The following is a 15841-nucleotide window of genomic DNA, read 5'->3' as shown; positions in this document are numbered from 1 at the left end:
GCTGAGAGTGAAAGATGATCCCCTGCTACTTAAAAAAAAAAAAAAAGGTCTCTCCAACTCCATCACAGGCCTGGACCAGTTCCTCCCTGATTTATATAGGCCACCACTACACGATTGTCTGCAAGGATTCTTACCTGGTGACCTTGAAGGGGCAATAACAGGTTCCTTATAGTCTGCTCCACTGCTACTAGTTCCTCCACGTTCGATGAAACTACTTTTTCAGTCCTCTGCTCAGACCTCCTGGACTATGACATCTCCTAGACAAGCCCCCCCCCCCCCCCATCCCTTGGGGCTTGCGTCTGTTGTAACATGAAATTTTGACGGTTTTGGAACAACCATCCCCATTATGGATCTAACCGATTTAATTAGCTTATCTGTCTCTTCTATAGGTAACCAGTGACGTCCTGCCATATACTTATCTGAGGACGAAGTTGAAGAGGAAGATTCTAAAACGCCATCTTCAATCTCTAATTTGTCAGAGGTATCTGACACTCAGGAGACACCTCCTACATTTCTTGCCTCGCCTATCCTTCCCTTTTTTAGGGAATTTTTAACCTTGCCCTCATAGTAGATCTCAACTAAGAGGCAAAGACAGGGGGCACGTTACACAATGTGTGTTCAATACAAGACTGACAAAGTCTCTTCTCCCAGTAATGTGTCAACCCTTCATTAAGGAGCACACTCCCTGTGCTTCGACTTTACTATGCATTTCTTCCCTTGACAATAGAATGGCAAAAAACGGAACTTTTGCGAAGATCACTTACCATTCAGACGTAATCAAGGGTACCGGATTTGGAGGAGGAATCATATCAGCTGATAGCACCCAGAGGGAATCTGAGGATTCATCCACGGTGCTGAAGCCACGAATGCTGCTCCTTCCATCCGAGCAGCCAGTGCCATGTTGTTGCTGAGCTGTTTGAGGACTCCCCTGCTGCTGTACCTGCTCTTCTTGCTCCAGACTGCCTGGAGGTACCGCCAGAGCAAAAGGAACCGCTCTTCTAATGAAGTTAACGTCTCCAGCGCGAGTCATCAGAGCGCGCCTCCCTTCGCGTGCGCTACTGGAGACTCGCAATAGCCAGCAATCCAATGAGCATGGTGCCGCTGCTTATGCCCGCTTACTATTGAAGGCTCCTCCGGACACACTGTGGTGCTTCAGGACCCCTGCAGTGGCCAAGGCAGGGAAGGGATCTCTGCCTGAGCCAACCAGCCAGGCTTGGGAACAACCACTGACGCCGAGTCTTTTCTTCAGGTACGCCCTGATGCAAGGTTCCCCTGTCAAGGACAGGAACCCAACTGATGTGTGGGAGAGGTACCACCTTTTATTATGGACAGGAAACCTACAGGAAGGGTGGATCCTCTCGGTGGTGATGTCATAGGTGAGAGCAAAAACAACAGTTTTCCTGACAAGAGTCGTGATCTCATCAGAATCTGTCAGTAGTGCAACCTCAGGCTTTGAGCCTGTAACTTCAAGTGATCAGCTCTCAGCCTAAGAGTAAAATATCAGAAAATGGTTTTCACGTTTGTAATGTGCAATAAAGGGCCTCCTTTATGGGACTTAAAAACAAAAATTGCACAATTTTGAAAGTTATAAAGTTTATAAAATGATCCATTTTAATACACAACTGACTTACGGGGAATGCTCCTATATACAGTCAAGAATGGAGATTTGGGGATTAGAAATGTCTGAGTGAAATTCTGGATAAACCTGTTATAGTCCATAGTGGTGGTGTCCGCTCAATAACGTGCGGTGTGTAGAGCAGGAATTGTCTCAGCCCTCAATTAGGGATCTATACTGACTGGAGACGGCTACTGGGAAATTAACAAAGAACAGCCTCATCCCAAGACCCCAGATATTGTCCAAGAGGTCACCATGACTGATGGGTGAGAGGCAGCAACTCATGGACACCAAGGAAGGTTCCTCATGGCCGCTGCTAATCTTCTCCTCAGTCCTCCAGGATGTCGGCAAACATCTTGCGCTTCTTTTTCTCCACTTGCTGGTGCTCTTCCCAAACTTTCCGCCTCTTCACAAAGTGATATAGAGAAAAATTCCGGGCGATGTGATGACCGATGGGGTCATTCTGCAGCTCCCGGAGTCTTATAACTGTCAAAAAGAAAGAAAAATAACATTTTATGGAGAACAAAAGAATAAAGGTACAAAGTTCCAACTAATCTGCTACACTGACAACAGACACATATTAAAAAGTGGCAAAACTTTCTATCAGTCTGTGACCAAACTTTAAAAAAAAATGGACAAATCCTTTATGGGAAATAGGCAAGTCTCACCGAGCTTCTGAGCGATCTCCTCCTTCACTCCCATGGTGGAGGCATTCCATACACGGTCCAGCACCCGGCTTCCATACTTGTTACACGCCAGATCCATGCAGTGAGCCTGAGGTGAATAAATGTAAAAAGGAACGGAGTTAAGGAATTCCCGCCAAAAGAACAATAGGACATTACTAGACCCCAAACAAAAAAAATTGGGAATAGGTCATGAACGGTCAGTGTAAACGTACCTTTAACTTTCGTAGAATTTTCTTCTTCTGTTTTTTCGAAATGTTGGCACCATCAAGAAGGACATCAAATATGTGGCTGCCGGCTGGGCTACAAGCTACGGTGTGGAGGTCGGCTTCAGTCATATTCCCTAGGCTGTGCAGCACTATAGTGGGATCTTCAAAATGGAGGAGGTGTTGTAGTAATATGGAGCCATGATAGTTGACAGACTGTAGTTTCACATCCGGGTTATCCTGAAAAATATAACATGTATAGTACTGCCCCTATAATAATGCCGCCTATGTATAAGAATAAAACTACTAGAATACTGCCCCCTTTGTACAAGGATATAACTACTATAATACTGCTCCTATGTACAAGAATATAACTACTATAATACTGCCCCTATGTACAAGAATATAACTACTATAATACTGCTCCTATGTACAAGAATATAACTACTATAATACTGTCCCTATGTACAAGAATATAACTACTATAATACTGTCCCTATGTACAAGAATATAACTACTATAATACTGTCCCTATGTACAAGAATATAACTACTATAATACTGCTTCTATGTACAAGAATATAACTACTATAATACTGCTCCTATGTACAATATAACTACTGTACTACTGCCCCTATGTACAAGAATATAACTAATATACTACTGCCCCTATGTACAAGAATATAACTACTATACTACTGCCCCTATGTACAAGAATATAACTACTATACTACTGCTCCTATGTACAAGAATATAACTACTATAATACTGCCCCTATGTACAAGAATATAACTACTATAATACTGCCCCTATGTACAAGAATATAACTACTTTAATACTGCTCCTATGTACAAGACTATAACTACTATAATACTGTCCCCTGTGTACAAGAATATTACTATAATACTGCTCCTATATACAAGAATATAACTACTATAATACTGCCCGTATGTACAAGAATGTACCGTAACTACTATAATACTGCCCCCCTACAGTCATGAATTTTAATTCAAGAGATTCGTGAGGTATATGTGATTTTACTTTATGCTCAGAGGGTTCCTTGCCTTCCTCGATCTTGTAGTAAATTTCGTAGGTCAGTAGAGACAGGAATAGCGGTACACAGGAGATTTGGCGGGAGGTCGGGGTGGCACAGTGGAAGGCCTGGGGGAGGTTGAGAATATTTATTTACATTGTATATTCGAGTATAATGGTGCACAATTGTAGGGGGCACCTACCTCCATGAGAAGGGTGATGAGCTCCGCCTGGTGACTCTCCAGTCTCTTGCAACCCTCTGCCAGGGTGGTGATGATTCCCATGTGACCTTTGGCCAAAACATCCTCCATTCCTGGTGATAGCTCCTCGAAGAGCGCAGAGAACTGGCAAAATGACAGTCAGTGTTGGTCACTGTGATACTCTATCTGAAGGAAGGAACTAGGGGGGCATCACTCACCATTTTCTTTCTTTGGATGGCACTGATCAGTCTTTGCACCGTATAATTGGCGATAGGATGTGCAGACAGCTCCCTTAGCTGACCTTTAAACTGGGCTTTAAAGAGGCGATGTAGCTGCTTCTGTTCGGAAACTTCCAGAATTTTCTCAAAAAGGCGGCTGCTGGTCTCATCCTTTAGGAAAACTAGGAGGACGCTGAAATAAAGAAGGAAAGAAAGGTCACTAGTGGTTTCCGAAAACATCTCCAAAACACCCTGGCTCCTCATGGATGGTGTGTAAAAAGGAGGAGGAGCTGGAAGGTTGTACAACCAATAGAATACACGATGGCAGCATTCTGCAGTCTTCCACCACCCCTCCCTCAGCCCTTACCGGCCATGCCCCGAGACCTCCCTGGAGGACAGGTAACCGATGACATCATCGCACAGCGCGGCACACGTTGATGGAGACTTCCGGTGTAGAACCACTAGAGCGGTCTGCATGCCCAGGCTGGCCAGTTCATGGGTGGCAAAGACTGGTGAGGGCACAGAGTGAGGGTCAGGTGTGTCTCAGTGAAATAATTAATTGGTCATTAAGGGGCGATATGAACTCACCTCCGATGTCACCCTTAAATAATCCACTCATCTCCTGTAACTCCTGCAGGAAACTGGGCGGCACGTCAAACTCAGAGCGGACTGCAAGAGACAAGAGGGACATACAGACTAAGGGCTAGCTCACACTGGATCTGCTAATGACCCTTGGCTCCTGCTCTGCTTCGAGTGTGAGCCGAGTGTCAGTGCTCGGATCCCCTCGCATCAGAGCATCGCAGCACAGCTGTGAAGGAAATGGAGGAAGTCATTGGTCCATCTCCTCCATTGTTGGCATCTGCAGCAATCGCACTGCACTCGGGTGACATCAGAGTAGTAGTATGGTGTAGTGGCCGTGAGCAGTACTGCGGCAAATCCATACACGTGAATGGGAGAACTGGCACAGCGCCGTATATGGTGTGGTGGCCGTGAGCAGTACTGCAGCAAATCCATACACGTGAATGGGAGAACTGGCACAGCGCCGTATATGGTGTGGTGGCCGTGAGCAGTACTGCAGCAAATCCATACACGTGAATGGGAGAACTGGCACAGCGCCGTATATGGTGTGGTGGCTGTGAGCAGTACTGCAGCAAATCCATACACGTGAATGGGAGAACTGGCACAGCGCCGTATATGGTGTGGTGGCCGTGAGCAGTACTGCAGCAAATCCATACAAGTGAATGGGAGAACTGGCACAGCGCCGTATATGGTGTGGTGGCCGTGAGCAGTACTGCAGCAAATCCATACAAGTGAATGGGAGAACTGGCACAGTGCTGTATATAGTGTGGTGGCCGTGAGCAGTACTGCAGCAAATCCATACACGTGAATGGGAGAACTGGCACAGCGCCGTATATGGTGTGGTGGCTGTGAGCAGTACTGCAGCAAATCCATACAAGTGAATGGGAGAACTGGCACAGTGCTGTATATAGTGTGGTGGCCGTGAGCAGTACTGCAGCAAATCCATACAAGTGAATGGGAGAACTGGCACAGTGCTGTATATAGTGTGGTGGCCGTGAGCAGTACTGCAGCAAATCCATACACGTGAATGGGAGAACTGGCACAGTGCCGTATATAGTGTGGTGGCCGTGAGCAGTACTGCAGCAAATCCATACAAGTAATTGTATGGTGTTTTGGAACTAAAGCCTTTTTAACTTTGCATTTCTTCCTTTCCAATACCTCTGCTTGCTGAGAACTTCAGATCATACCTTAAAAGCAGTATGGAGGAAGAACATTGTAACCCTAAAAAAAAAAAAATCTACCTGTGGACCCTTGACCTGCTCTCTTGTGGTCCTTGCTGAGGATGGTTCCACTCAGCACCTGGAACAGAGTCCGTACGATGAAGCTGCCGTGTGTGTTCTGGTTGTAAGACAGGAACTTGCACTTCACTTCTGCGCAGAGGCTCAGAATTAGATTGTCCAGGCTGCGGCAGGGATCACTCCCACCTTCCTCCTCATCTTCTTCCTCCTCCTCAGCTCCCTGAAGCCGCTCGTACTGGAGGAGAGCGGTCTCAACCACGTGTGATCCGGTACGGTGCCAACATATGGTCTGCCAGCTCTTGCTCAGAACGTGCAGAAACTGGCACAGCTGGGCAGACGACGCAAGCGCCAGCAGCTTCTGCAGGGTGATGCTCCCGGCAACGTCGGCTGCCACCGCCCTCTCGTTCCCCTTCACCTCCTTGAAGACGTTCCGGACAAAAAGAGCTGCGAGATGGAAAAAATGCAATTGAATCCCGACATCCTATATCAGTACCTCGCAAGGTGCAAGACTGCTGATTGCTGTCAGTGAATGGAAATTAATACTATGCACAGCTGGGGGTTTGTGACAATCGCATCAGCAGCGCTATCCCTCTAGTGCTGACGGCGAGGGATCACTTCCATGTCTATTATGGACTCCGGGAGGAAGAGAAGGAAATGTGTTCAAATAATAGAATCCCGGGCAATGATGACATCACGTCCATCCATCACGTAACCGCTGCTGCCAATCACAGCTATAACATACTACTACGTGCAAACGTCACGGCTGAGGCCAGTTATTGGCTGCAGCACAGAAGTGGAGGTGTTTGCATTAGTTATTAGTGCTTCTTACCTCGATTTTCATCAGAATCAAAGTCTTGCTCCAGAGTTTCCTTCACTCGTCGGAAATATTCCACAAATTTGGGATCTAGGGCAGGGGCCAGACTCTCCTCCGCCTTTTTTGACTCCCAGCTCCTCTTGTCGCTGCGAGGTCTTTTCTGTTCAGTACGTTTCTTCCGCTCTGCGTCCATTGTTTATTCTCGTCTCCCTAAAAAAATTAAAAAGCGAGAAATTGGGAAAACTCTGCACCCTGTGAGGCGGCTCAGGGTCATCCGGTGGGCAGGACAGCTTGTGCGTGTCCTGACGTGGGGGATTTAATTGGTCACACAGCCGAAAGCAGAGACTGGAGCCAAACTCCGATCACAGCTGTTTAACCATCTCAGGGCCACCTTCGGGGCATGTTACACTTCTCGTGTATTGGCAGAGCAGACAGAACCACTGAAGGTCGCTGCCATCTGTGTCCTCCTGGGAGATGATCAATATCACTACATACCAGCACCAAGGTCTCAGAATACAGACGACACAAGGCTCAAGTCCCCGAGAGAAGAAAAGGCAAGAAAGCAGGGAAAATAATGAAGAATATAAAATTATATATATTCAAATAAAGAAAACCCCCGATACAAGAACGTGCACAGAGAATAATCACATTCCTTCTTGTGTCTGGAAATTCCCAATCAATGAAGGCACAACATTATTTCACCCCAAGTATAAAGAAATGTGAACATTTCTAACCATTAAAATATACAACCCCTTGCAAAAATTATGGAATCTCCGGCCTTGGAGGATGTTCATTCTGCTTTTTTTCTACAAAATTAAACAGATCACAGACATGGCACAAAACTAAAGTAATTTCAAATGGCAACTTTCTGGCTTTAAGAAACACTAAAAGGTACCGTCACATTAAGCGATGCTGCAGTGATCTCTAGACAACGATCCCGATCGCTGCAGCGTCGCTGTTTGGTCGCTGGAGAGCTGTCACACAGACAGCTCTACAGCGACCAACGATGCCGAGGTCCCCTGGTAACCAGGGTAAACATCGGGTTACTAAGCGCAGGGCCGCGCTTAGTAACCCGATGTTTACCCTGGTTACCAGCGTAAACGTTAAAAAAAAAAAAAAAACACTACATACTTACCTTCCGCTGTCTGTCTTCTCCGGCGCTCTGCTTCTCTGCACTGTGAGCGCCGGCCGGAAAGCAGAGCACAGCGGTGCTTTGCGGCTGGCCGGCGCTCACAGTGCAGAGAAGCACAGCGCCGGGGACAGACAGCCAGGACGCTGCAACGTCACGGATCGCTAGCGATATCGTTCAGTGTGACGGTACCTTAAAAGAAATCAAGAACAAACAATGTGGTAGTCAGTAATGGTTACTTTTTTTAACCAAGCATAGGGAAAAAATTATGGAATCCCCCTGAAGATAAAACTGTGGAATCCCCCTGTAAATTTTCATTCCCAAAACTAACACCTGCATCAAATTAGATGTGCTAGTTAGTCTACATCTAAAAAGGAGTAATCACACCTTGGAGAGCTGTTGCACCAAGTGGACTGACATGAATCATGGCTCCAACATGAGAGATGTCAATTGAAACAAAGGAGAGGATTATCAAACTCTTAAAAGAGGGTAAATCATCACGCAATGTTGCAAAAGATGTTGGCTGTTCACAGTCAGCTGGGTCTAAAATCTGGACCAAATACAAACAACATGGGAAGGTTGTTAAAGGCAAACATACTGGTAGACCAAGGAAGACCTCAAAGTGTCAAGACCAGGAAACGCAAAGCAATATGTCTCCAAAACAGGAAATGCACAACAAAAGAAATGAGGAATGAATGGGTGGAAACTGGAGTCAACGTCTGTGACCAAACTGTAAGAAGCCACCTAAAGGAAATGGGATTTACATACAGAAAAGCTAAACAAAAGCCATCATTAACACCTAAACAGAAAAAAATACAGGTTACAATGGGCTAAGGAAAACCAATCGTGGACTGTGGATGAAAGCCATTTTCAGTGATGAATCGCAAATCTGCATTGGGCAAGGTGATGATGCTGGAACTTTTGTTTGGTGCCGTTCCAATAAGAGTTATAAAGATGACTGCCTGAAGTGAACATGCACATTTCCAGTCATTGATGATATGGGGCTGCATGTCAGGTAAAGGCACTGGGGACATGGCTGTCATTACATCCTCAATAAATGCACACGTTTATGTTGATATTTTGGACACTTTTCTTATCCCATCAATTGAAGGGATGTTTGGAGATGATGAAATCATTTTTCACGATGATAATGCATCCTGCCATAGAGCAAAAACTGTGAAAACATTCCTTGAAAAAGACACATAAGGTCAATATCATGGCCTGCTAATAGTCCGGATCTCAGTCCAATTGAAAATCTTTGGTGGAAGTTGAAGAAAATGGTCCATGACAAGGCTCCAACCTGCAAAGCTGATCTGGGGACAGCAATCAGAGAAAGTTGGAGCCAGACTGATGAAGAGTAGTGTTTGACCCTCATTAAGTCCATGCCTCAGACACTGCAAGCTGTTATAAAAGCCAGAGGGGGTGCAACAAAATATTAATGATGTGTTGGAGTGGTTTTTGTTTGTTTTTCATGATTCCATAATTTTTTCCTCATAATTGAGCGATTCCATAATTTTTTCCCTATGCTTGGTTAAAAAAGTAACCATTACTGACTACCACATTTTTTGTTCCTGATTTCTTTTAGTGTTTCTTAAAGCCAGAAAGTTGCCATTTGAAATGATTTTAGTTTTGTGCCATGTCCGTGATCTGCTTTTTTTCTACAAAACTAAACAACTGAATGAACATCCTCCAAGGCCGGTGATTTCATAATTTTTGCCTGGGGTTGCACAATAAATAAACCTGCTGAAAACAGAGGCGCCGAGGTCGCACCGCCGGGGGGATAATCAGCCTCTCAGGTCATTCCTACCACACAACAAACGTAAGAAAACAACCCCCTTGAAAAAATATGGCAGAATTGCAGGGTTATGCCACTTTATCGCATTTGCAATTTAATTTTCTCCTTTTTCAGGTAATGGGAACGGTGACATTCAAAACTGCAAAAAACAACGTGGGGGGAGAGAGAAGAGGAAGGGGGGGGAGAGAGAGAAGAGGAAGGGGGGGGGAGAGAGAAGAGGAAGGGGGGGGGAGAGAAGAGGAAGGGGGGGAGAGAGAAGAGGAAGGGGGGGGGAGAGAAGAGGAAGGGGGGGAGAGAGAAGAGGAAGGGGGGGGAGAGAAGAGGAAGGGGGGGGAGAGAAGAGGAAGGGGGGGAGAGAAAAGAGGAAGGGGGGGAGAGAAGAGGAAGGGGGGAGAGAGAAGAGGAAGGGGGGAGAGAGAAGAGGAAGGGGGGAGAGAGAAGAGGAAGGGGGGGAGAGAAGAGGAAGGGGGGGAGAAGAGGAAGGGGGGGAGAGAAGAGGAAGGGGGGGAGAGAAGAGGAAGGGGGGGAGAGAAGAGGAAGGGGGGAGAGAAGAGGAAGGGGGGAGAGAAGAGGAAGGGGGGAGAGAAGAGGAAGGGGGGAGAGAAGAGGAAGGGGGGGAGAGAGAAGAGGAAGGGGGGAGAGAGAAGAGGAAGGGGGGGAGAGAGAAGAGGAAGGGGGGGAGAGAGAAGAGGAGGAAGGGGGGGAGAGAGAAGAGGAGGAAGGGGGGGAGAGAGAAGAGGAGGAAGGGGGGAGAGAGAAGAGGAGGAAGGGGGGGAGAGAAGAGGAAGGGGGGAGAGAAGAGGAAGGGGGGGGAGAGAAGAGGAAGGGGGGGAGAGAGAAGAGGAAGGGGGGGGAGAGAAGAGGAAGGGGGGGAGAGAAGAGGAAGGGGGGGGGGGAGAAGAGGAAGGGGGGGGGAGAGAAGAGGAAGGGGGGGAGAGAAGAGGAAAACGGGAGAGAGAAGAGGAAGGGGGGAGAGAGTAGAGGAAGGGGGGAGAGAGAAGAGGAAGGGGGGAGAGAAGAGAAAGGGGGGGAGAGAAGAGGAAGGGGGGGAGAGTAGAGGAAGGGGGGAGAGAGAAGAGGAAGGGGGGAGAGAAGAGAAAGGGGGGGAGAGAAGAGGAAGGGGGGGAGAGAAGAGGAAGGGGGGGAGAGAGAAGAGGAAGGGGGGGAGAGAGAAGAGGAAGGGGGGGAGAGAGAAGAGGAAGGGGGGGAGAGAGAAGAGGAAGGAGGGGAGAAGAGAAAGGGGGGGAGAGAAGAGGAAGGGGGGGAGAGAGAAGAGGAAGGGGGGGAGAGAGAAGAGGAAGGGGGGGAGAGAGAAGAGGAAGGGGGGGAGAGAGAAGAGGAAGGGGGGGAGAGAGAAGAGGAAGGGGGGGAGAAAGAAGAGGAAGGGGGGGAGAGAGAAGAGGAAGTGGGGGAGAGAGAAGAGGAAGGGGGGGAGAGAGAAGAGGAAGGGGGGGGAGAGAGAAGAGGAAGGGGGGGGGAGAGAGAAGAGGAAGGGGGGGGAGAGAGAAGAGGAAGGGGGGGGAGAGAGAAGAGGAAGGGGGGGAGAGAGAAGAGGAAGGGGGGGAGAGAGAAGAGGAAGGGGGGGAGAGAGAAGAGGAAGGGGGGGAGAGAGAAGAGGAAGGGGGGGAGAGAGAAGAGGAAGGGGGGGGAGAGAGAAGAGGAAGGGGGGGAGAGAGAAGAGGAAGGGGGGGAGAGAGAAGAGGAAGGGGGGGAGAGAAGAGGAGGGGGGGAGAGAGGAGGAAGGGGGGGGAGAGAAGAGGAAGGGGGGGAGAGAAGAGGAAGGGGGGGAGAGAAGAGGAAGGGGGGAGAGAAGAGGAAGGGGGGGGAGAGAAGAGGAGGGGGGGAGAGAGGAGGAAGGGGGGGGGGAGAGAAGAGGAAGGGGGGGAGAGAAGAGGAAGGGGGGAGAGAAGAGGAGGGGGGGAGAGAAGAGGAGGGGGGGAGAGAGGAGGAAGGGGGGGGGGGGAGAGAAGAGGAAGGGGGGGAGAGAAGAGGAAGGGGGGAAGAGAAGATGGGGGGGTTGATAGAGAAAAGGAAAGAGGGGGAGAAGAAAGCAACAAGGAAAGATCTGAAGAGGTTAACGCCACCAGCGCTGACACTGCACCATACCAACTCACTGCTGGTGAAGGGGCGACGTCCTATATTTACACATCAGCGGCCATCACCCACCGGCCGCACACAGGAACACATCACCATCACCTCCGTATCTCATGCACACGTGCTCCCGGCGCCAGCTGATGACGTCACCCCTTTAAGACGCGTCCAGGAGTGGATCGCGCAATGATTGCGCTGCCTGTTAGAGCTGAATGATGACGTCACAAGCCGTCGTAAGAAAAACAGCGATGCCGTACATTGTGTTCTCAGTATTCGGAATGTCCTGGCGCGCCCCCAGCGGGCACACGGGGCACTGTATTGTGCTGCACTCCTCCACTGCGTGCTATAGAGGTTACATTGGGGGAGCGCAGCGCGCGGGAGAGGGGAGGGGGCTGCGGCCTCCGGAGAGGGGTTTCTATTTCGCAAAAGATTGGAACGTCCTGGTGGTTTATGGTGTAATAGGAAAAATACATTACATTTATTTCAGAGGGGCAGAGAGGTGGACGGTCACTAAGGACGACCAGGTGGTTGGTGCGCACTGTAGCCACTGCTGGGACTGGTATTAGATAATTGTGTCATACACTCTATTGAACGAGGCTGAAGTTGGTTTCTTATTCGGCAATTTTTTCTTTTCTGTTTTTTATAGGTTTAACAACTAAAAATAATCACAATAATAACATACAATGCAGTGAGGAGCCCTGATGTGAATACGCTTAAAAACGGCTACAAAAATAATAAAACTGGCACAAAAATGGGCATCAAAGTGGGCACCAAAGAGCGCTGAAGAAAGGGTTAAATGCCTTTGGGCCACTGATCTAACACGGCAGACATATAGAACAGGGCGCCAAACATCCAAACCAGTTATTTCCAGCCTGGCCCAAATTGGTTCTGGGCATCAGAACTGGCATCAAAGTGGGCAGACAGTCAATTTTTGCCATTTGAATAAGTAACTGATGTTTTTAAGGGGTTAAATGCCTTTGGGCCACTGATCTGACACATAAAATACACAGATAGTGATGCCATGCATAAAACCAAGGTCCCTCCAGCCTGGCCCAAATGGGTTCTGGGCATCAGAACTGGCATTGAAGAGGGCAAACAGCCCATTTTTCACAGCTTTGAATAAGTAACTGATGTTTTTAAAGGGTTAAATGCCTTTGGGCCACTCATATGACACTTAAAATATACAGATAGTGATGCCATGCATCAAATCCACGTCCCTCCAGCCTGGCCCAAATGGGTTCTGGGCACCAGAACTGGCATTAAAGTGGGCAAACAGCCCATTTTCACAGATTTGAATAAGTAACTGATCTCTTTAAGTGGTTAAATGCCTTTGGGCCACTGATACCACAGTGCATACATACAGAACATGGAGCCTCACATCAAAAACAAGTCCCTCCAGCCTGGCCCAAATGGGTTCTGGGCACCAGAACTGGCATTAAAGTGGGCAAACAGCCCATTTTCACAGATTTGAATAAGTAACTGATGTTTTTAAGGGGTTAAATGCCATTGGGCCACTGATACCACAATGCATACATATAGAACTGGGAGACCAACATCAAAAACAGTTCTCTTCAGCCTGGCCTAAATGGGTTCTGGGCACCAGAACTGGCATCAAAATGGACAAACAGCCCATTTTCACTGATTTGAATAAGTAACTGATGTTTTTAAGGGGTTAAATGCCTTTGAGCCACTGATACCACAGTGCATATGTGTCAGGAAATAGGAAGAAGTCCTGATTACTTCAATTACACATACAGAGCTCTGAGCTGCAATTTCCTCTGCCTGCCAGCACAAGGCTGGAATTCTAAGCCACTTTTTCTCCCTCCTCCCACTATACAGCCGTAATGTTAGACGAGCCTGCCAGCTTCATTGACGAATTTATATGGCCCTGTGCTGCTGTCACGATAATGCCAAAAAATGTCATTCTGTGAATGTAGTTTCAGAAGGACATGGCGAACTACACACACACACTCACAATTCAGCTGCGACCCCTTGATCTCCACCCCACCCCTCAGCTTCACACCTACCCGAAACAAAGCCTATGATAGAGACTGGGCAACCTGATACTAATGGTGGGCAGGGTGTGGCTTTAAACTGCAGGTGACCAATCCTGCAGAGCCACCCGTTGTCCCTCCCCTCTCATTCAGGAATGCCTTTGTCTGAGACCTTGGAATAAGGTAAAGAACTATCCAATCAGTGCATATCATTAACCAGCCCTTTAGTGATGTCACAAGCTCAGAAGTATAAGTCGCTATACTCTTAGCCCAGCCATCAGTCTTGGCCGGGAAGCGCTTGGCAAAGCTGTTCCATGCATCTGGAAGTATTTATCCTCCTAAGCCACAGGCCAGCCAAGATGGTACCATGACATAACCTGTAAGTTCTCTTTTCAACGTTAATCCTATTTTATTTTGTAATCTGTAACGTACTGTATTTTCCGGCGTATAAGACGACTTTTTAACCCCTGCAAATCATCTCAAAAGTCGGGGGTCGTCTTATACGCCGGGTACGGCATGTGCAGGGAGCGGTCCTGTATGGTTCCCAGGATCTAAAGGAAAGGAGACTCTCCTTCAGGCCCTGGGATCCATATTCATGTAAAAAAAAAGGGATATACTTACCCTCCGACGACCCGCGGCTCTCAGCGGGGCAAGCGGCGGCCTCCGATCCTAAGGATGCATTGAACGAAGGACCTTTGATGACGTTGCGGTCATGTGACTGTGACGTCACAGAAGGTCCTACGCTCAATGCATCCTTAGGATCGGAGGCCGGCCCTTGCACCGATGAGAGCCGCGAGCCGTCAAAGGGTAAGTGTATCCCATATTTTTTTTTTTTATTCTTTTACATGAATATGGATCCCAGGGCCTGAAGGAGAGTCTCCTCTCCTTTAGATCCTGGGAACCATACAGGACCGCTCTCTGCACATGCCATTCCCGGCGTATAAGACGACCCCCGACTTTTGAGATGATTTGCCGGGGTTAAAAAGTCATCTTATACGCCGGAAAATACAGTACGTTACAGATTACAAAATAAAATAGGATTAACGTTGAAAAGAGAACTTACAGGTTATGTCATGGTACCATCTTGGCTGGCCTGTGGCTTAGGAGGATAAATACTTCCAGATGCATGGAACAGCTTTGCCAAGCTGTGTTAGATCGCTTCCCGGCCAAGACTGATGGCTGGTCTAAGAGTATAGCGACTTATACTGCTGAGCTTGTGACATCACTAAAGGGCTGGTTAATGATATGCACTGATTAGACAGTTCTTTACCTTATTCCAAGGTCTCAGACAAAGGCATTCCTGAATGAGAGGGGAGGGACAACGGGTGGCTTTGCCGGATTGGTCACCTGCAGTTTAAAGCCACACCCTGCCCACCATTAGTATCAGGTTGCCCAGTCTCTATCATAGGCTTTGTTTCGGGTAGGTGTGAAGCTGATGGTGGGGTGGGGTGGAGATCAAGGGGTCGCAGCTGAATTGTGAGTGTGTGTGTGTAGTTCGCCATGTCCTTCTGAAACTACATTCACAGAATGACATTTTTTGGCATTATCGTGACAGCAGCACAGGGCCATATAAATTCTTCAATGACGCTGGCAGGCTCGTCTAACATTACGGCTGTATAGTGGGAGGAGGGAGAAAAAGTGGCTTAGAATTCCAGCCTTGTGCTGGCAGGCAGAGGAAATTGCAGCTCAGAGCTCTGTATGTGTAATTGAAGTAATCAGGACTTCTTTCTATTTCCTGACATATGCACTGTGGTATCAGTGGCCCAAAGGCATTTAACCCCTTCAAAACATCAGTTAGTTATTCAAATCTGTGAAAAAGGGCCCTTTGAACACTTTGATGCTAGATCTGGTGCCCAGAACCCATGTGGGCCAAGCTGGAGGGACCTGGGTTTGATGCATGCCATCACTGTCTGTGAATTTTAAGTATCAGATCAGTGGACCTAAGGCATTTAACCCCTTAAAAACATCAGTTACTTATTCAAATCTGTGAAAATGGGCTGTTTGCCCACTTTGATGCCAGTTCTGGTGCCCAGAACCCATTTGGGCCAGGCTGGAGGGACCTGGGTTTGATGCAGGGCATCACTATCTGTATATTTTAAGTGTCAGATCAGTGGCCCAAAGGCATTTAACCCCTTAAAAGCATCAGTTACTTATTCAAATCCGAGAAAATGGGCTGTTTGCCCACTTTAATGCCAGTTCTGGTGCCCAGAACCCATTTGGGCCAGGATGGAGGGACGTGGATTTGATG

The 15841-nt window shown here is 47.9% G+C and overlaps 1 protein-coding gene across 3 annotated transcripts; it reads right to left on the bottom strand.

Annotated features, from left to right (window-relative positions):
* Window positions 1-1585: 1585 nt before the first annotated feature.
* NOP9 (NOP9 nucleolar protein) lies at window positions 1586-11898 on the bottom strand. Of its 3 annotated transcripts, none has more exons than XM_069728732.1 (11): window positions 11623-11898; window positions 6600-6794; window positions 5774-6214; window positions 4542-4622; window positions 4321-4462; window positions 3954-4146; window positions 3739-3879; window positions 3545-3664; window positions 2514-2744; window positions 2284-2389; window positions 1586-2101 (listed from the first exon to the last, which is right to left on the bottom strand). In XM_069728732.1, the coding sequence occupies exons 2-11, from the start codon at window positions 6775-6777 to the stop codon at window positions 1944-1946; spliced, it is 1791 nt and encodes a 596-aa protein (XP_069584833.1). In that variant the 5' UTR covers window positions 6778-6794; window positions 11623-11898; the 3' UTR covers window positions 1586-1943. The 3 variants fall into 3 exon arrangements, with proteins under 3 accessions (XP_069584833.1, XP_069584835.1, XP_069584834.1); XM_069728734.1 differs by having other exon boundaries at window positions 11675-11829; XM_069728733.1 differs by having other exon boundaries at window positions 11615-11731.
* Window positions 11899-15841: the final 3943 nt, after the last annotated feature.

This window comes from Ranitomeya imitator, chromosome 1, assembly GCF_032444005.1.
Source record: "Ranitomeya imitator isolate aRanImi1 chromosome 1, aRanImi1.pri, whole genome shotgun sequence".
NCBI classification, from domain to species: domain Eukaryota; kingdom Metazoa; phylum Chordata; class Amphibia; order Anura; family Dendrobatidae; genus Ranitomeya; species Ranitomeya imitator.
This window is presented reverse-complemented; position numbering and strand designations above follow the sequence as displayed.